The following is a 19,345-nucleotide window of genomic DNA, read 5'->3' as shown; positions in this document are numbered from 1 at the left end:
TAGCTAGCTAAGTTACTTCATTTCATGTGGTGTAAGTCCGTGGCGTTTAGTATGTATACATCAACATCACTGATAAATGTTCAAACTATGCATGACTTTCAAAAAACGCTTTAATCTCACCGGATTATTGTGATTTTGGTCGATATCTCCACCGCGATCTTCCGACATGGATCTCCGTGTTCGTTGCAGGTTCAAATGCCGCCTTCTAACTGTTACGCTCCTTCCCAGACTGCAAAAAAATACTGTATGATCATGTTATTTCAGATAGTGGCGCCAATAGACATAATAAAGAGGCGCGGGCGCCTGCAAGCGTGCTGCGTGTCATACGGATATTTACACCGTGTTCAGAAAGAACAGGGGAGACACACACACACACACACACACACACACACACACACACACTGGGAGCGCAGTTCTTCAACTAAATGTCTCGCTAGGGTAATAAAAGGCTATTACACCCACGATAACAAACACATTTGCGCATGCATAAAACACCGCAAACTTTCTTTCTGTCTATGGAATAGGCTATGCAAGATTATTCTTGATAACATTTGCAGTAGAGAAAACAGGTGTTTAATTTGTCTAATCTTCATTCAGTAAATGCATACAATATTTAGTTTGTTAGTAATCGTTGTTTAGCAACCTAAAAAAAAATTATCTCCAAACATACCAGACCATCATGATCTTACTCTATCCGACATCTTTGCTTGAATTTTCGATTTTGCGGTTAAATAACAAAAATGAGGTGTTATTTAACAATGAGGTGTTAAATAACAAAAATGAGGTGTTATTTAACATATATTTCCTAAATTTAACAGTAAGGCGCAGTTATTAAAAATAACAGGTTAATCATGTTGAAATTTGGGCGTAAATTAACAGAAACATTTAACAGTGTAGACCAGAATTACAATCAACATTACACTACATTTTAAATGACAAATTGCCATTGTTTATGCAGAGTAAATTGCATCCTATTTGTTTCTGTTCTGTTTAATATATGCACAGAGGTGTCACCCTTATTCTTCTGAGTAACATAAACCTGCTCAACCATCTAAAAGTAAGAGTAACCAACCGTCTCTTGTGAAACGCCAACCATCTCAAATTACCACCTTAAACAGAAACATATGTCATAATTCTGATGCTGAACTAACATGTAGCTAATTGTTTGTTTATTTATTTATTTAGACAAATGCCACCCGGACCCCCCCAATGCAAATGTGAAGACTCATGTATGATATTTTGTGACGGAAATCACACACTGAGTAGTCAGCGAGAGTGGCCAGAGCCTCTGAGAACAGGTGCCATCTGTGCCGGTCCCCCGGGTATCAGCATATCAAAATAATATCAAAGAGTTATCTCTCTCTCTCTCTCTCTCTCTCTCTCTCTCTCTCTCTCTCTCTCTCTCTCTCCTCCTACTCTCTATGACACAGGCTGCCTGACTCACTGTTGGGAACTCACGCTGACATCTTTTTTAAAGACAGCACTAATATACCTCAATGAATATTTATGACTATGAGCCACAAGAGCTTCTAAATATAGATTGACAGTCCTGGGTATACTGAATCTGAAAAGCTGAAATAGAGGTCGCCTACAGATATGTGTTGGTATAGTACAAAGCTATACAAAGGACTTCCCAGCTGCAATATGCAGTTCACTGAGATTCTGATATGCAACGTTTCGGTGAATTATTCTGCTTGCCGCTCGGTTAACTGTTTATTAGTGTATAGCTGTTTGATTGATTAGGCCTAATTTGCTTTATATTCTGGCTCAGATCAATATTTCATATCATCAGTGCGTGGTGATATCTTGTCGAGTAGACTATTTCCGCTTTACTAGCATATACTGTCGTGCACCTCACGCTCTTCTTGATATTACAAATGTAGGATCAAATGAACTCAACAGGTTGTTTAGAGAGGGAAAAGTCTTAAAATTCTCTTAAAGTTATCTCTGAACAATTTGTAAAAAATATATAGGCATATATAAGGGATATAAGGGATAAAAAATAATATAGGCATTGAATAAAAATTCAGTCTCTTTGAGCAGGTTTCCAATAGTCCAGGAGGCCATAATTGGGGCATCTGCATAGTGTTATAAAGCCCACATTCATAACAGTAAGGAATACAAACAAAATCTACATGAAGTTTTGTGAAAAATTGTAATTCTAAATGTTTCTCTTCATTTATGTAACTGTACACTAGTGGATAGAAGAAAAAAAAAGGTTTTTAATAAGAGTATTTATTATTTTAATAATTTACCTTTAGTAGTGACAATATAAAAGTCATTTATTTAAGAAAAAGTTAATATTATAATATAACTTAACTTTCCCCTCACAAAACACTATCTATCTATCTATCTATCTATCTATCTATCTATCTATCTATCTATCTATCTATCTATCTATCTATCTATCTATCTATCTATCTATCCATCCATCCATCCATCCATCCATCCAGATGTTTGTCATACCTTCTGCTGCGGTCACCTCCGACGGACCCTTCACTTGGACCAAACACCAGGCTCGTTCACCTGGACCTCGTCCTTCGCGCAAGTAATCAAATCAAACAACAGTAGGCTATTAGTCAGACTTAAAGTAATGTTTTTCATCTGAAGATCATCCGTCATCTTATCAGCCAAACACATACCGGGCATGATGCGTCCTCCTCCTGTATGTTTCCCTTTACAACTGTTCTCGCTGATCACTGATATGATGGAGGTGTTTGATTTTCGTCCTGCTGATGGCGCACATGAGACCAGAAACCGGAATGCTAGGCTTCAGTCCTTAATAATCGAGTGTGTGATGTTGTTTGTAAGAACATTCCAATTAGTAGCCTAAAGTATCACTTTGCATCGTTTTTAAGACACATTTGTCGTTTTAATTAGCCTACATTTTTGTACTTTCCTCATTATATTGGAAAGAACTTCTCTTGCAAGCATCTGAATCATGAAATAATTGTATAAATGTTTAAAAAATGGCAAAAGAAATGTAGGCCTAGCTAATTATCAGAAATATAACGACCTTGCCCTACAAATGCATTACACATGAGAAACCTATTTGTGTACTTAAAGTTTACTACTTTAAGTACACTTATAGCTACACTTAAACGTATACTTTTATATACTAAAAGTGGGCCAATTTAGTCCCAAGCAGTATTGAAATAGTACACTTACAAGTTTACAAGTACACATTGCTATTAGTATACATAAAGTATACTTAAAAATATACTTGAACATTACTTAAGTAAACTTCTTTTTCGTAAGGGAAAACAACAACAACATTTAATCAAGCTCAAGAAACGCTTGTTTTGATATTGCGGGATCTGTGGCATCACACGGGCAAAAACATTTGCATATGACATCGATGAATAGTTTGCCAACATCGCACCATAGGCCTCGTCATCTGACAGCAGCTGCATCACAAACTGTAAGTAAATGATTTCATAATGCTTTGTCTGTAAATCATGGCTTTATATGGATAATGTTTTCAAAACACTGGTGCAGGAACTAGTAGGCGTTGTTATATAGACGGTATACCGTTTCGTTAGCCAATCATAACAGTAGCCGTTTACTGACAAGTCATACAGACGGTTATTATTTTCAAATAAAGGTTGAAAATAATAGTTTTCTGCATATATATTTGTTTGTTTTCTCTGGTTATTATAATTTCCCCCTATTAAAACAAAAGCATCATTATAACATCATACAAGTGTCTCCTCTTATTTTGGACAGTAGGGGGCGATCGTACACAAACAATAATGATACCATGAATTTGTAGCCTTTGTAAACCACATTGGCCTATTATTGAAAATGGTCTATTTGTGGAAATACCAGCATTAAATTCTCTTTATTTCAGAAAGACACACTTTACAGTTCCATAACATTTGCAATCAGCTACATTACTCTCCAAACTGTCAACTTTATCCATATAGCCCATTAAAAGCATATATTATGCCCAAATAGCTATACAATTGGCTTAGCTTGAGATGTCACAATCCAAGTAATGACATTAAATGTTCAAAATCTTAAATAAAAATCACCTTTTCAAAATAGAAAAGCTACTGTTTTTGCACATCTACCGTTGCGTTTTATTGAGCTCACTAAATGTAGTATTCTTCACTATTTGTTACATAGAAAATCATATATGCACAATTGGATCCGGATTCATTTGCAGTAGGCTATAAAACAGGTTGAAATGTGTTGGTCCAATGCACTCAGCTAGCCCACGATGCACGTGCACCCCACGGCGATGCTCTCCACCACCGTTCTGTAACGGGGAACGCATGTCTTCTTCTTCGTCGGCTTCCTCGTTGGCCGGTGGCAGAGGAGTCTGCGCACGGGGATCTTGGTGTAGATGAGAGCGCTGGTCATGGTGCGGTCCTCCTGCATGGTGAAAGGATTGATGCATCCCACACACGAACACACGGCCTCTGGGATGTCCACGGGTTTACGAGTCTCATCGTGATTGATTCTAGCCAAAGACATTAAATAAAGTACGTCTGGTCAATATTTTCTGGAAAAAGTTTTCTAAAATATTTTTAACGTAGGCCTAAAAGTTAGACTTATATGCTAGGCTACTCTTCAAAAGTATGGGGTCATTTTGAACCGATTTGAATTGAGTGTGCACCGGAGTGGTTCACCTTTTGTCGCACTTGAACCACGAATAGGCTACACACGCACACACACACACACACACACACACACACACACACACACACACACACACACACACACACACACACACACACACACACACAAAAGGTTATGTGGTTGTAATAAAAACAGTAACAAATCCTTCCCTCGCGTGTCAATTTGACCCCCTTAAGAATGCGAGGAATGCCTCAGTATAGGCTACATAGAAAAACCTAAACAATGCTCAAAATTTAAACTATAAAGGCTAAAACTTTACCAAAAATGTACGTCTACTTGTGTATCTGAATGCATTTTGAAGGGATAAACTCGCTTGACTTTAGGATTCAGTGGAACAGCTCATTTGCTTCATATAGAGCTATAAGGCCATCTAGTGGCTAGAGTTATGAAATAGGCTATGTTTTTTTTTTTTTTTTTTTCTTAAAGAGACACCCGAATTGACACAATATTGAGATATTTTGAGCTGATTTTAACTGGTTATTGCAGGTAGGCTACTGGAGAGTTATTTTGAATTTAATTTGAAAGAATTTGAAGAATCTGCTTTTAATTTATATTATTTATTGATAAAAATCTATGAATTTAAAGGTACATAAGATAAAAAAAAAATTATAAATGATATAAGCTTTCTGAAAAAAGAAAAAAGAAAAGAAAAGAAGTATAATTTAAGGGCTTCGGGTCATTTTGACCTGGGGGGAAGGATTTGAAACAGGATGCGTGGAGAGGACGAATTAAATGTTTTTGATAGAAGTTTCTTATGCCCTACCAAAGGCTGCATTCATTTGATCAAAAATACAGTAAAACATAGTAGGCTAATATTAAGAAATATTATTACAATTTAATGTAATAAAACAATTTTTCTGTTTTCTATTTTAATATATTTAAAAAAAAAATATGATGGCAAAAGCTGCGGTCAGCATTTGAAAGAAAATAATAAAGAATTTTATTCAGAATTAAATTGATTGAAACTGGCATTTAAGGCGTTTATAATGTTACAAAAAAAGTTATATTTCAAATAAATGCTGTTCTTTTGAGCTTTCTATTCATCAAAGAATCCTGAAACACTGAAGACTAATGACTGCTAATAACTGCAGTTTACTGTATTTTTGAATAACTCAAAAACATATTAACATGATACTTTAATGTTACAAGTGTTTTTTTTTTTTTTTTTGAGGTCTCTCAATCTTCAATCAGAACATAAAAGTTCAATAATAATGATAAATAATAATAATAACAATGACCTCGATTTCACCTACCTGTAGGACCAGGGAGAGAGGCTGCGACTATTGGACATCCACAGTTTGCGATCCACCACACATTTGCTTATGGTTAAGTTGGGATTGTTTCTGACCTGGGACACCATGTCCTCAATACTCTTATCAAAGTCCGTTTCAACAGCACCAGGCATCACGCCTGATTCTGGACCTGTCATCATTGGATCTGGGGAAATTCTGACAGATGACCCTTTCCGGCGAGGATGTGATTCCAGTTTTCGTCTCCGAGACTTTCCTTCTCTACTGGTGTTCTTTGTGTCAATGGGCACAAACAGATTCCACACTATCAGGACCATGAACACCTGCAATATGGAGTGCTGAGGGTTTAATTTAATTCTCTTAATGCTTTATTAAGTAAAGAAATATTTTTAAGTAAAGAAATAACTTTTTTGAGACTCACCTTATTCCATATGTTTTTCCACATTGTTTTCTAAAAGAGCGCAATAAGTTGTCACATTTGCCGTGAGCATGTATTGAATGAAATGAGCAAGGAATTACTCATACTGAAGTATCACGCCTCACACTGACACAGTAGCCTACAGGGACACACCTGAAGCCAACAGTTCAAGGTGGGGCCACGCAAAGATACTATTATATGCTACCCTCTCCAAAACATCAGATAGATAGATAGATAGATAGATAGATAAAACGATAGATAGATAAAATGATAGATAGACAGATAAAATTATAGATAGATAGATAGATAGATAGATAGAATGATTGACAGATGATAAAACTATAGATAGATAGATTGATAGACAGATGATAGATAGACAGACAGACAGACAGACAGACAGAGAGATAGATAGACAGACAGACAGACAGACAGAGAGATAGATAGATAGATAGATAGATAGATAGATAGATAGATAAAACGATAGACAGATAAAATTATAGATAGAATGATTGACAGATGATAAAACTATAGATAGATAGATAGATAGATTGATTGATTGATAGACATGATAGATAGACAGACAGATAGATAGATAGATAGATAGATAGATAGATAGATAGATAGATAGATAGATAGATAGATAGATAGATAGATAGATAGATAGATAGATAGATAGATAGATCCTATCATTATTTAATCAATTAAAAGAGTGTATTATTACAAATTTACAGGTGCATGAGTTCTCAATAGAATTTTGGCCAATTTCACAGAACACTGTAACCTTTGTACCTTTGTTGTTTTCACGTGTGTCTATTCAATCGTGTGCACTCAAAGACCCTTTTTATTCTTAAATCCTAAAGCCCAGAGAAAACAAACGACCAGACAGAGCTTTATGAGCCTTAGACTCATTCTGGGAACCAAACCAGTGCCTAAAGAAACTGTCTGCAGACACAGATTTGGTCAATCCATGTTTTCCCCCGATCTGGCTCATTCAATGCTATATTCATTTTCACAATGGGTTCTATTGAGTGGTGTAAAAGAACACCTGCTCTTATGACATGTCAGGGCAGTGTTAGACCTGGAGTTTCAAAGAGAACACTTGTGGCAAACTATGTTTTGCTATTTTTAAAGGTTTGTTGGATAAAAATCAAAACAAGTGCTTAATATGTGTTGAATAAAAACTGTTTTCAAATTCACTGACGATTATATTATTCTAAGAAAATGAAGTGACTCAGATTTGCCTTCTTTTCTTCTTCTGTATAACCTTTTGACAAAAGAAGTCCCTGGCATGGATTTTTTGTTTAAGTTAAAGCACCTGTGACACTTTACAAGAAATTGTGATGTTTTACATTTGGACAATGGCTGTTTATCCATAATAAATATAATTTTTATCTTGACTTGGTTCTGTGAATATGGAAATTCAAAGATTTTAAGACATCAGAATGGATTTGGAACGAGTCTGTAAAAATGTGTTACTTTGCTAAGACACTAATAAAAATTACAAGGGGCAAATGTTTATGTTTAAGAGCAATAACTTGGTGCCTGGCAGTTCATTGCATCTTAGATTGGTAATTAACTGCTGGAAAGTCCAGTTTAAGTTGTGTTTGTGGAATATGGTTTCTAGCTGGTAGAGCGTCTTGAATCAGCAACATGTAATCAAGATGGTTTTGGGACACTGTGGTTGGTCCACCAGCAAATGACAACCTTGGACCAGCTAATATCCAGCTTGAACGAAATAAACCAGCTACCATGTTCCAAAACACAGCTCCCAGCTTAAACTGGACTTTTCAGGAGGTCAAACATACTTTTATATGGACATGCACTTTTGTTTGGCAAATTATCTTTGAAAATATTTAATTAAAAGGACTAGTAACTGACTGGTAATTTAAACTGTATCAATTTTATATATTTGTTTTTAATTAATTTTGTAAATCAGATTTATTCAGTAAAAATCGAGTCAACATCTAAGAGATAAACGCGAACGCGTTCACTTTTATCTGTAAAGCGCTGTCATCATATTTTATACTTTTATATCTGGTGTTTTTTTCTTTCTAATGTAGGCCCAGCCTAGTTTATGGCTATTCGTTTGTCTCAGGTTTGTCTGTGTTGTTGTCACCCTGCCATAAAAAAATAGGTAGTTCCTTTGAAATCCCACTCTATCCATGATGATCTCGCGAGGTTTGCGCCGCAACTAATTCTGGCGGAAGTAGTTCTAGAGTCTCTTTTCCGGCGGCCATAGAGACAAGTCGGCAGGGTAAGCCAAGATTGCTAAAGCATTTCTCAAACATCCTTTGCCATCCTTGTGGAATTTATGTCCTCAAAGTTTAAAACACACATTATCGCTACACAATATCAGTATGTTCAAGTTATCCGTGATATTTTACACTCGCAGTACAACATTATGGATGATTTAGCCTCTAAAGTTCAGCCAGTTGCTACTGTAGGAGCACTGTTCTCCCGTGTGAATAACGTTACCTTAACTTTGCCCAAAACACACGGCTATGCTTTGCGTTTATGCGTGTTATAAGCTGTTTAATCGTGTCGCGTTTAAACACTCGAAGCACAATATAAATATGAAATTTAGGTATGTGTGTATGCTTAGCGTCATGTCAAGTTGAAATAACATTTTAGCAATAGCACGAGCTGAGAAATACACCGTGTGTTGTCAAGACATGAATTCACAAGCTTCGAGTGCAGTGTTTTGTGTTAGAATGTCTGATTTGTTAATTGAGAGATGTGCTAAGCTGAATTAAACAAACCCAAATTAGTGACAGAAATGCTAGACAGTCAGTTTCATTCTTGAAACAAATGCTGTTTATCTTAAAATCTGTCTTGAATGTGGCTTATTTGTCAAATAAATTGTATAAGTTTACATTTATTCATTTGACAGATGCTATTTATAATTGAAGTTGAATTTTAATTGTCCTCTTCCATTACCAGCCATCATGAAGCTCAATAAATTTGTGACATCCTCCCGGCGCAAGAACCGCAAGAGGCACTTCAATGCCCCTTCTCACATCCGCAGGAAGATCATGTCCTCCCCTCTGTCCAAAGAGCTTCGCCAGAAGTACAACGTAAGATCCATGCCCATCCGCAAGGACGATGAGGTCCAGGTGAGGACGTTATTCGGTTTTTCTGCCTGATATATAAATGCAGTCTCATGTATTGAAATGTCATTTAGTTTCTAAGTATGTTACCGTAACGTCCCTTGCTTTATTTCCCCTCATCACCAGGTTGTCCGGGGACACTACAAAGGCCAGCAGATTGGCAAAGTTGTCCAGGTCTACAGAAAGAAGTACGTCATTTACATCGAGCGTGTGCAGCGTGAGAAGGCCAACGGCACCACAGTCCATGTTGGCATCCACCCCAGCAAGGTGTGTATTATATCCAGATAATTGTTTACATGCAAGACACGAGTGCCATACTAGTGGTTGTCCTATATCCAAAGGGCAGGATGGCAGATATATTCTAAATGAAATTTGGTAACACTTCACTATAAGGTTTCCTTTTTTTGTCATAAATTTTGCATGATGATCTCGGTGTGTTTGCTGCTACAAACCTACTTACTGATTAGCCAATAAAAATACAACATTAAATGTTGACGTAGCGTTAACTTGACTCACCTCAAGCTCCAAAATTGGCATGCCATGTTGGCCTCTTTTCCATAGCCACGACCGTGTCCATAGTCACCTGTTTTTTTTTTTTCAGCACACATAACTACAATTGCTAAAGTGCGATTCATCTTGCTCTATTTGTTCACTAGAGCATGCTGGTGATATCTTATTCTTCTATACTAACTTACGTCGTAGCCTATGATTCAAAGGGTTTCTTATTCGTACGGTCTGCATACATGTCGTACCCAAGTTTATCATTTATTGCCCGAATTTATTCATGCCGTACAGTGTGATTTGTAATGATCTTATAGGATTGGCGAAATCGCACAGTCTGTAGCGGGCATTAGGCAAGCGAGTGTCAAACAATAGTCTGGCAAAATTTTGCCAAAATGGTTCATTGTCAGTGTTGTGATGCATGAACCGCTGCTCGTACACAAGTCACTTTCAAACCGAATAGCTTTCTATCGGACAACGCGGCAAATTGACGTGACCAACATGAAAATGAGCGATCTATGTGGGCTTTTTGTTTTTCAGATTTCAATTGAAATGACTGAATTTCATCAAGCAAATGTAAATTTGACCACCTTTATGCAATTGGGCAATCTGGTTATCAGCCAATGCCACTAATCTATAAAAATATTGAATCTAAAATATATATGTATATATATCATCAATAATAACTGCATTTGATACATGTGGTTAGTGATAAAACAAAAAAATTCGCTGTAAACTTAGATTATTAATCTGCATTAAATAAACAGCATGCTAAAATGTGTATTCAGCAATTGAACCCAATCACAGATGAAGTCTGGAACTAGTTTTATTGCATCAAAACAAGCTGTGTTCTGGTGAATTTGAGTAACGATTGTCACTCATAAATTGACTACACATTTCTGACATCTTTCCAGTATTAATGAACAGACACTAGCTGTCTTCCATTACCCTTCAAATTGCGAATTGAAAATACGCCCAATGGAAACACGTCAATTTCGCAAAAACTCCCATTTATCGCAACGTTTTTACGCTGGCATGAGGTGGGTTTTTAGGCAATTCGAATAAGAAATATTTCGCAAAACCGCAATGGAAACCGTTTTTGCGCGTTTACAGGTCACCTGACGTAGATGACGAGGTATGTTTGGACAGAATATGAGAGAGTTCTTTATTAAATTTATAAAAGACAGAAGAATTACAGGAATACTGGATTCTAAACCTAAAAAGAAATGCCACAATCAAGACCTCGAAGCAGATATGAGGGAGAAACACCAGCCGCTCCAAGTACAAGGGTCTTTCCTTTCCATTAATGCTTGGATAACACACATGCGTCACCTTCGATTAATAATAATGGCCAGCGCAGTGGCTGGGATATACGTAAACCTACCAACATCCGTCGCCATGATTTTAGGATTGACTTATCGCGCGAGAAAAAAAATTACGCTTTAGTCGCATAACATTGGTTAATGGAAATGCCGTCACTTCGCAACAAGTTTTTGTCGAAATTTAGAAAAAATCGCAAAAGTTTTGCGCAAATCTGTAATGTTAACGTGCCTACAGACTATTTCCTAAAGCTACTGACTGATGTTTTAACCAGTGCTCTGTTAGATATTTCAATGTCCAAATTATGCATGTCATCAGGGGGTTACTTGTTTATGAGAAACGAAGCATCTGATTGTTCCACTCGAGTTGTCACCAATCTGCCAATGCATAAGCTTACAGCATCGCATTTCATTTACTTGTAGTAGCAGAACTAGTTACCTAAAGGGTAACTGCTGATTTTCAACCAGCTTTGTATTGTAACAATGCAAGCAAATATGTAATAAACATTGTGTACTCTTTCTGTTTAATTCCACATTTGATTCTTATCGAAAGTTCTTTTGACAGCTCCAGGGCTTTTGTGAAAACTACAGATCTTAAAAGCCCATCTTGTCAGCACTGAATTACCTTAATCCATATATATAAATCCTTTATCTCAGATAGCAAATTGTCTCCTGTATTAACTGCATTAAGCAAATGCAACACTTGTCCAAGTAGAACAATTAAATGCTGTTTTTTTTGTCAAGACGGACGTGTGCATTATTTTATGATCAATTGCATAAGCCTTTGGATATTTCGTGCTGTTTTATGTTGATGGAAATGTTCACAAAATGAATCAATCTTTTTGTTCTTCAGGTGGTGATCACCAGGCTAAAGCTTGACAAGGATCGCAAGAAGATTCTTGAGCGCAAGGCCAAGTCCCGACAGAACATTAAGGAGAAGGGCAAATACAAGGAGGAAACCATCGAGAAAATGCAGGAGTGAAATGATTTTTTTGCTAACAATAAAAGACTGTAAAACCTGGCATTTCTGTGCTTTTGTCTTTCATATAAAAGTGTTGGCTTTGGTATAAATTGAACTTGAAGTGAAAGAATTTGGATTTAAGCTCAACTAAGTGTTTTCTTTTAAAATAACATAACAGAAAATCACAGTTTGAGCAATAGCTGGTTTCTTAACAAAAATGAGACAAAAGTAGGGGCATTTTTAAACGGCTTCACAGATAGGGAAGAGACAGGGAACTACTTCTACTTCCTGTTTGACCACTTGTTTAACTGATGGGTTTTGTCATGGCTAGCAGAAGCTGTATAATATGTAGTAAATGGGGTTCCCATTGCTTTTTAAAACCTGGAAATATATGGGAATATTAAAATGTTAATTTCCAGGCATAGAATTGTCTTGGAAGTTTTTATAGTAACTATTTGGGTAGAAATCAATTTTGTTTTAATTTGTCCACTAACATTTTAGCTATGTTGTTTTTATTAAGTGCAGTTTTAATCATTTTAGTGCAAGTAAAACTATATGAAAATGAGTGATGTTGCATTGGCAACTAGCTGAAAGTAATATATTTTATTTTAGTTATCGTTTATTTTATTTAAAGTTACGGTTAAGTATAATAAGCCTGTTTCACAGAGCTGCACTTTTAACAATGCAACAAGTCAGCAGATGACATTTTAAATAATTCATACCGGTTAAAGGTTTCGTGTGGCGTGACTAGAGTTAATTAAATATATGTAGTGCACATACCCTACAAAATGCACATTGTGTATCACCAAAACATCTAATATCAAAAGAAGGATGTATATATTTAGTGTGATCGAGCGCAGAGGAAGAGGTGAGACATCAGTCATACGCCTGTTCTCTTCAGGGCCCGACGAGTCACATGACCATCGACGTCCACACAGCAGTGGAGTGCGCGAGCGCTGTGGAGTCTACGAAGTTTATTTTATAGAAAATAAGTCAATAAACTCGACCTACAAATAAATATAATGGCGGCTACATCGTTTGCGATATCAATGTCAGTTATGACTGTGTTTTGGGGTCTTATTGGTGGAGTTATTCCATGGTTTATTCCTAAAGGACCGAATCGAGGGTGAGCAACATTAGCATTACCTTAAACAAAAGTTTTCTGTACTACAATCATCTGTATTAACCTCTAACTATTTAGCGATATATTTGAAATGTTAAAAACCTGGCAGACTAAAAACAAATGTTCGTAAACAATATAGTTGTTTTTTTATTCGTTTTTACTTTACGAAAACCAAGTGAGCGTCAAAATAAAATAAAGTTTGTGATTTGACTAGCATGGCAATAGGAAATACATTCAATTCAAATAATGTATTTAGTACATATGAACATTCAATATGTTGAGAAATATTTAGTTTTTTTTTTTAGTTTTTTTAACATGAAGATAATGTATGACTGGATCATGTGACCGGTGCCAAGTGACGAGGCTGATTCAAAGAAACCTATTTTACACATTTAAGTTTATTCACAGTATTTTTAACAAGTGTTCAATATCTGTATTTTGCTCTTTAGAGTCATTGTGACGATGCTGGTCCTAACTGCAGTCTGTTGCTACCTTTTGTAAGTACATTGCCTTTAAATTGTCTTTGTTATATAACGTACATGTCTAGAGAGTAGTAGCTGCTGTTTAATGTAATAAAATAAAGATTTTTCTGTTCTGTTTCAGTGGAAAGTCAATTACAGCCTTCGGGCAACGCCAGTATTGATTAGAAAAGAAATGCAACACATGTGTAGTTTCCTCCAGTTTAATATAATAAACTTACAAATAAAGTGTAAATAGTATTTTACAAATGTATGATGTATTAAATAAGCTTATAAACTCTGCACTGTGCATGTTTGATGTGAATTATTTATTATTTTGAAGAAATATGATAGTGTTTGTTATCTAACAGCCACTAGGGGGCAGTGCATACTGCTTTTTTGCTGCCACATTTGTTCCTAAATTCAGTCTCTCTTGGCAGTATTTTCTTATGACTGCCATATTGTTCACTTTGTACTTTTGGTTTAATTTCAGCTGGCTGATTGCTATTCTATCACAGCTGAATCCGTTGTTTGGACCAGTACTGAGCAATGATACCATCTGGTACCTCTACTACCACTGGGGGTAGGGTCCAATGGTTCTTCTACAAAGCAGGTTAGCAGATCATCCTGAAAATGCACTTACATCTTTTATTTAGTAAATCAATAAACCCTCACTTCTAGTTCCAGTCATTTTGCCCCAGAGAGTATTTTCTTTTTCACCAAAAATGCTAAACTGAAAAGTTCCTATTTTTATTTTTTTGTGTGGTTATTTCGGTAAACCCCCTTGTTATACTTGTCATGTTCCTGGTCAAAAATGACCGGCTTACTGCTTATAAATCTCTCATTATGCTGTTATTGCCAGATGTGGAATTCAATCTTTTAATCAACTTGTTTTCTTTCAGTTAGGACAGGTTAAATATTTTGCCGTTTAACCATTTGCAGATGCCGGAAGCTTGTACATTGCCAAAATGGAGACATCTCAACATTAGGACCACTCCTTGTGATTTGAAGCTTTACATGCTGTTCTCTTACTCAAAGAATAACTACCATATGACTGTTTGTGGTGTTTCTTTTTTATTTATCTGATCTCATGTTCAAGGAAATAATATGCAATTAAATCTTATGTTTTATTTGTCTTTGTGTACATATACATAGACTGTCTGTGTATAGTTTGAGTTGAATGACCTGATTATTGTTGGACAAATTAACCCGTCCCATTTATATATGTATGATTTTTGTATGTCAAATAAAATGAAAAATTGAAGATTTGCATTGCGTCCAGTTTTAAAAGCAAGTTATTATAAAAGCATGATTAGATTTCTTAAAAATCACACAGTTACAGGCCATCTGAGATGATTTTCAACTCAGTCGAGTTTGTCATAGTGTATCTTTGGGGATTCTGGGTCGTGACATTGTGCATTCGCACTCCTCTCGACGAGGAAGCCCATCAGAGGAGACGTCACTGTGGTTTTGCTCTTTGGCTTGACATGCAGGACAGCAGGCCGTCAGCCCTCTCTCTCTACAGGTGGCACACGACAGCACCAGCTGACAGCAGAAGTCTGTGGAGCACAGCTGATACTGATCCCATGGGCAACTGCAATATCTGCACTCTGGGGAAAGGAGAGGTGAATGTTATGTTTGTCACTCAATATACAATTTGTGATTATTTTGATGATGTTCAATCAAACAGCGAAGGGAGAAATATAGTTTTTACTGAGAGTGCCAGTTTTTTTAAAGTGAGGATGGAGCGTATATATCCGTTTGGACAGTTACATGTTTGTAAGTCTGTGATGCTCTCTGTGTCATGAATGTCTGTGTCCCGATTTGCATCTTAAATAGTGAGAAATATTAGAACCGAGTCTCCAAAATCATAGTACGTTTGCAAAAATATAACAGGTGTACAGACACACTGATGGATTTTCAAAGTATGCATATTTTTGGGGCTTATATTGTGCATGACCCCATGTCACACCCCAAGAGAATTTGGTTACAAATTATTAAAAAAAATTTAAAGTGGAGGAATATGAGGCCACGTCAGCATTTTTCGATATACAACGCTAAAAAAAAAAAAAAAAAAGTACACACCTGAGATGATGTCCTCATTGAATGCGATGGCATAACGTTCATCAAACACAAAGAGTTTACCGCGGTAGAAGCCGTCGGGGAACTGCTCAAGGTATTTGTGAATGCCTCCCTTCAGCTGGTAAACCTCCTTGCATATGTTCTGAAGAAAAAACATTCATGATTGAGGATGATGTGCATGTTTAGTCCCCCCCCCACATTTCAGACTCACTTTTGATCTGAGATAGGCCGAGCCCCGTTCACAACGGATGCCCCCTGTACAGTACATCAGAACCTTTTTGTCCCGGAAGAGGTCCAAATTCTTTTCCACGTAGTCTGGGAAGTAGCTGAATTTCCGGATGTCGGGGGCCAAACACTGATCGAACTGACCCTGAGAACAGACTGAACTATTAACTGTAACGTGCATAAAGTGCTGACATTATTGACTTTTAAACTACTTACAATTTTGCTCTCATAGAAGTTTCTGCAGTCCAGCAGTATTGTATCACTAATGGAGGACTGATTCTCCACAAACGCCTTCACTTCTTTGTGAAATTCCTCTGGTTCCAAGTGTATTCCTTTGTGAAGTACAACATTTGCATAAATACAAGGCTGCATTTATTTGATTAGAAATACAGTAAAAACAGTAATATTGTGAAATAGCATTACAATTTAAAATAAATTAAAATGTAATTTATTCCTGTGATGCAAAGCTGAATTTTCAGCATCATCACTCCAGTCATCAATCACATGATCTTTCGGAAATCATTCTAATATGCTGATTTGATTCTCAAGAAACATTTCTTGTTATCATCAATATTGAAAACAGCAGTGCTTTTTAATATTTTTGTAGAAACCTTGATCACTTTTGATGAATAGACAGAGTTCAAAACAGCGTTTCCTTAAAATAGAAATCTTTTGTAACATTATAAATGTCTCAACTGTCACTTTTGATCAATTTCGTGCATTCTCGCTGAATAAAAGTATTAACTTCTTTTAAAAAACAAATCTTACTGACTCCAAACTTATGAATGGCAGTATAAATATAACAGATTTATGCATATTTTAAAGAAAGACACAACTGTTCTATGTTTCAAGCCAGTTGTAAGTCTTACCAGCCAATCTGTAGGAGATGATGTCGGGATCTACACCCATAGGGACAATTTCTTTGTAAACACCAACCTTCAGATCAGAAAAACACTCTGCACCTCCTTCACTTTTCTGCCGGAAAAGTCAATGATGTGCATTTTAGATGCTTTTTAGACACTTCAGATCTCATCTCAGCCCACTTAAAACTTTGAAGTAATTAACAGTTCCCTTTACTAGAATTAAAATGTTTAATTTGTTCAACTAAGTTTATTATGCTCTATATCCTCTATTGAATGAAATAAAGAGCAAACAAAAATGTCACCATTATATATCTAGTGAAAAACAGATACAATTTTAAAAGGAATTGCCAGTTGAGCTGGTTTGAACTTATAACCTCTTGTGCAAGACACATTATTCTAAACCACATTATCTTATAGTGGAAACCCCACGATCTCAGATCTCAGGTTATGAGCATTGTTTAAATTCAGTTTGTCTCTTTTGTGCAGCTTATCAGTGTTATTCTGGACAGTGGCAATTGCTTTACCTTGAAATCCTGTACTTGCATTATTTTGAAAGATGGATGTGACAGCATTGCCTTGACGTAAAGATTAGTGGCGGTTTTGGTTCCACCAACTGTACCATTGATACCCTCTGTAGCTACTCGTACCTGTGGAAGAACACATATGTGAGAAACACATATTGCAATAAAGGTCTTGTATGGATTTTATTAGTGACTCGTGGTTATTTACCTTGCCTGTAATGTGAAATCTTAAACAAAGCTCTTTCTGCCACTGACAAATCATCTGAGGATCATTTAAACGGCAGTAGCAGTAATACAGCAGAACTTCACCTGGACCTCTATAGAACAGATGAACTCCATTAAAACCATCAATCTTCACATAAGCAGAGCAGAATATATCAGAATTATGCAATGCACCTACTTGATAAGGTCATCCTCTTGAACGTGGCTTGTATCAGGGATCCAGGATGAGATATCTGTTGATTCATCATTAATGGGCTCTTCCATCGAGTCCTCGCTGTGAGCCTGCCGAAGCATCACGTCCAGCGTCTCAGCGGTCAGCTGGTGAATCTCACTGGCATGGCTGTTGGAGACATGTTTGTGGATTGATGATGGCTCTTTGAATGACTGTCCACAACAGAGCCAAATAGTTGGCGAGGTGTTTTCACAGGTTGGAGGAAATATCTTGGAAGCCACAAATGCTGCAAACGTCTAAACACAATGGAGGAAAAAAGGACCGATATTAAAGGGAGAGTTCACCCAAAAATGAAAATTCTGTCATCATTTACTCACCCTTAAAGTATGAATTTCTTTAGTCTTTTGAACTCAAATGAAGACATTTTGAAGAACATGGATAATTAAACAGTTGATGAAAGAAATACTATGGAAGTCGACGGGGTCCATCAACCGTTTGGTTACCGACATGTTTCAAAATATCTTCTTTTGTGTTGAAAAGAAGAGAGAAATTCATACAGGTTTGGAACAACTTGAGGGTGAGTAAATGATGACAGAATTTTCATTTTTGGGTGAACTATCCCTTTAAACACGGCAATCGTCATAATATCAATAAGTATAACTTAAAATGATCACTACACTCACCCTTTTCTTGACATAATAGTACAGTTTCCTTGTTGATGAAAAGTCAGGTTTGTTTTCTTTATGGACTTCTGGAGCAAGACTCTCAACATCCAAATCAACAAGCACATTTGCCATTATAATTGTGATATTGTCGTCCAATAATTGTTTATATGAGAAAATCAACCATTAACAGTTACTGTCCTGTTATTTTTAAAAACAAACCGTCATGCTAAAATGTCTCATATAAAGTATTTTCAACCTCTTTTCGTGCTATTTATGTCGTTAGCCCTGGACCGATTGCTTAAATACTACTGACAGGTTAATAAAACTGAACACACAAGAAAACTAAACGTGCATTCACGTCTGTGAGGAGAAAATGAGTCCCAAGTTCCAACAACCGGTGTCCGATTCTTGAACGAATCGTTCTTTTGAGTCGGATCTTTTAATGGAATCATTTCTTTTGTTCAGTTGTTCATGTTTATCTCTTGATTATATGCCAGCTTTATCAACCCCTACATTCTAATTGATTTTGCATATATTTAAAAAATATGTAAAAAAAAAATATATATATATGTTTTATTGTGAATGCAAATTATCTATTTAGGGTTCTAAATTAGTCTTTATCAGATAAATATAGCTACAACCAACTGAATCAACTAAAGTCGCCACTTTTATTTTTTATAGCACTTTATATAATACAGATTGTTTCAAATCAGCTTAAAAAGAGGAAATAAGGATCATTGATGCAAAGTTCATCAGATATAACATATAAGACCAATTCAAATTCTGCTGTAAAGCAGCTCTACAGAACAGCTCA

The 19,345-nt window shown here is 36.2% G+C and overlaps 5 protein-coding genes across 7 annotated transcripts in view; 2 read left to right on the top strand and 3 right to left on the bottom strand.

Annotated features, from left to right (window-relative positions):
* ppp2r2ba (protein phosphatase 2, regulatory subunit B, beta a) overlaps positions 1 to 2,664 on the bottom strand; it is a 62,363-nt gene extending 59,699 nt beyond the window's left edge. Inside the window, exons 1-2 of the mRNA XM_084429853.1 lie at positions 2,643 to 2,664; positions 2,467 to 2,538 (exon numbers count right to left, since the gene is read on the bottom strand). Coding sequence (XP_084285979.1) covers positions 2,467 to 2,538; positions 2,643 to 2,649 — 79 coding nt within the window. The 5' untranslated portion in view covers positions 2,650 to 2,664. The remainder of the gene's footprint in view (positions 1 to 2,466; positions 2,539 to 2,642) is intronic.
* A 1,159-nt stretch (positions 2,665 to 3,823) lies between these two features.
* LOC311304356 (interleukin-17B-like) lies at positions 3,824 to 6,440 on the bottom strand. The gene is made up of 3 exons (XM_084431314.1): positions 6,316 to 6,440; positions 5,898 to 6,217; positions 3,824 to 4,465 (listed from the first exon to the last, which is right to left on the bottom strand). The coding sequence occupies exons 1-3, from the start codon at positions 6,337 to 6,339 to the stop codon at positions 4,213 to 4,215; spliced, it is 597 nt and encodes a 198-aa protein (XP_084287440.1). The 5' UTR covers positions 6,340 to 6,440; the 3' UTR covers positions 3,824 to 4,212.
* Positions 6,441 to 8,481: 2,041 nt separating this feature from the next.
* Positions 8,482 to 12,261, top strand: rpl26 (ribosomal protein L26). The gene is made up of 4 exons (XM_084430692.1): positions 8,482 to 8,566; positions 9,253 to 9,425; positions 9,546 to 9,686; positions 12,093 to 12,261. Exons 2-4 carry the CDS (start codon positions 9,258 to 9,260, stop codon positions 12,219 to 12,221), a joined length of 438 nt encoding a protein of 145 aa, XP_084286818.1. The 5' UTR covers positions 8,482 to 8,566; positions 9,253 to 9,257; the 3' UTR covers positions 12,222 to 12,261.
* An 834-nt stretch (positions 12,262 to 13,095) lies between these two features.
* Positions 13,096 to 15,045, top strand: atp6v0e1 (ATPase H+ transporting V0 subunit e1). 2 transcript variants are annotated; one of them, XM_084430484.1, is made up of 4 exons: positions 13,096 to 13,326; positions 13,773 to 13,820; positions 14,275 to 14,394; positions 14,724 to 15,045. In XM_084430484.1, the coding sequence occupies exons 1-3, from the start codon at positions 13,223 to 13,225 to the stop codon at positions 14,366 to 14,368; spliced, it is 246 nt and encodes an 81-aa protein (XP_084286610.1). In that variant the 5' UTR covers positions 13,096 to 13,222; the 3' UTR covers positions 14,369 to 14,394; positions 14,724 to 15,045. The 2 variants fall into 2 exon arrangements, with proteins under 2 accessions (XP_084286610.1, XP_084286609.1); XM_084430483.1 differs by having other exon boundaries at positions 13,097 to 13,326; positions 14,684 to 15,045.
* tstd2 (thiosulfate sulfurtransferase like domain containing 2) lies at positions 14,862 to 18,963 on the bottom strand. Of its 2 annotated transcripts, none has more exons than XM_084430481.1 (9): positions 18,550 to 18,950; positions 17,873 to 18,162; positions 17,681 to 17,789; positions 17,476 to 17,598; positions 16,958 to 17,063; positions 16,305 to 16,420; positions 16,075 to 16,233; positions 15,867 to 16,005; positions 14,862 to 15,391 (listed from the first exon to the last, which is right to left on the bottom strand). In XM_084430481.1, the coding sequence occupies exons 1-9, from the start codon at positions 18,661 to 18,663 to the stop codon at positions 15,159 to 15,161; spliced, it is 1,389 nt and encodes a 462-aa protein (XP_084286607.1). In that variant the 5' UTR covers positions 18,664 to 18,950; the 3' UTR covers positions 14,862 to 15,158. The 2 variants fall into 2 exon arrangements, with proteins under 2 accessions (XP_084286607.1, XP_084286608.1); XM_084430482.1 differs by having other exon boundaries at positions 14,897 to 15,391; positions 17,873 to 18,034; positions 18,550 to 18,963.
* Between the last annotated feature and the right edge of the window lie 382 nt (positions 18,964 to 19,345).

Source organism: Rutilus rutilus (assembly GCF_951802725.1).
Source record: "Rutilus rutilus genome assembly, chromosome: 14".
In the NCBI taxonomy this organism is placed as follows: domain Eukaryota; kingdom Metazoa; phylum Chordata; class Actinopteri; order Cypriniformes; family Leuciscidae; genus Rutilus; species Rutilus rutilus.
Note: the sequence above shows the minus strand (reverse complement) of the source record. Positions and strands in the feature narration are given on the sequence as shown.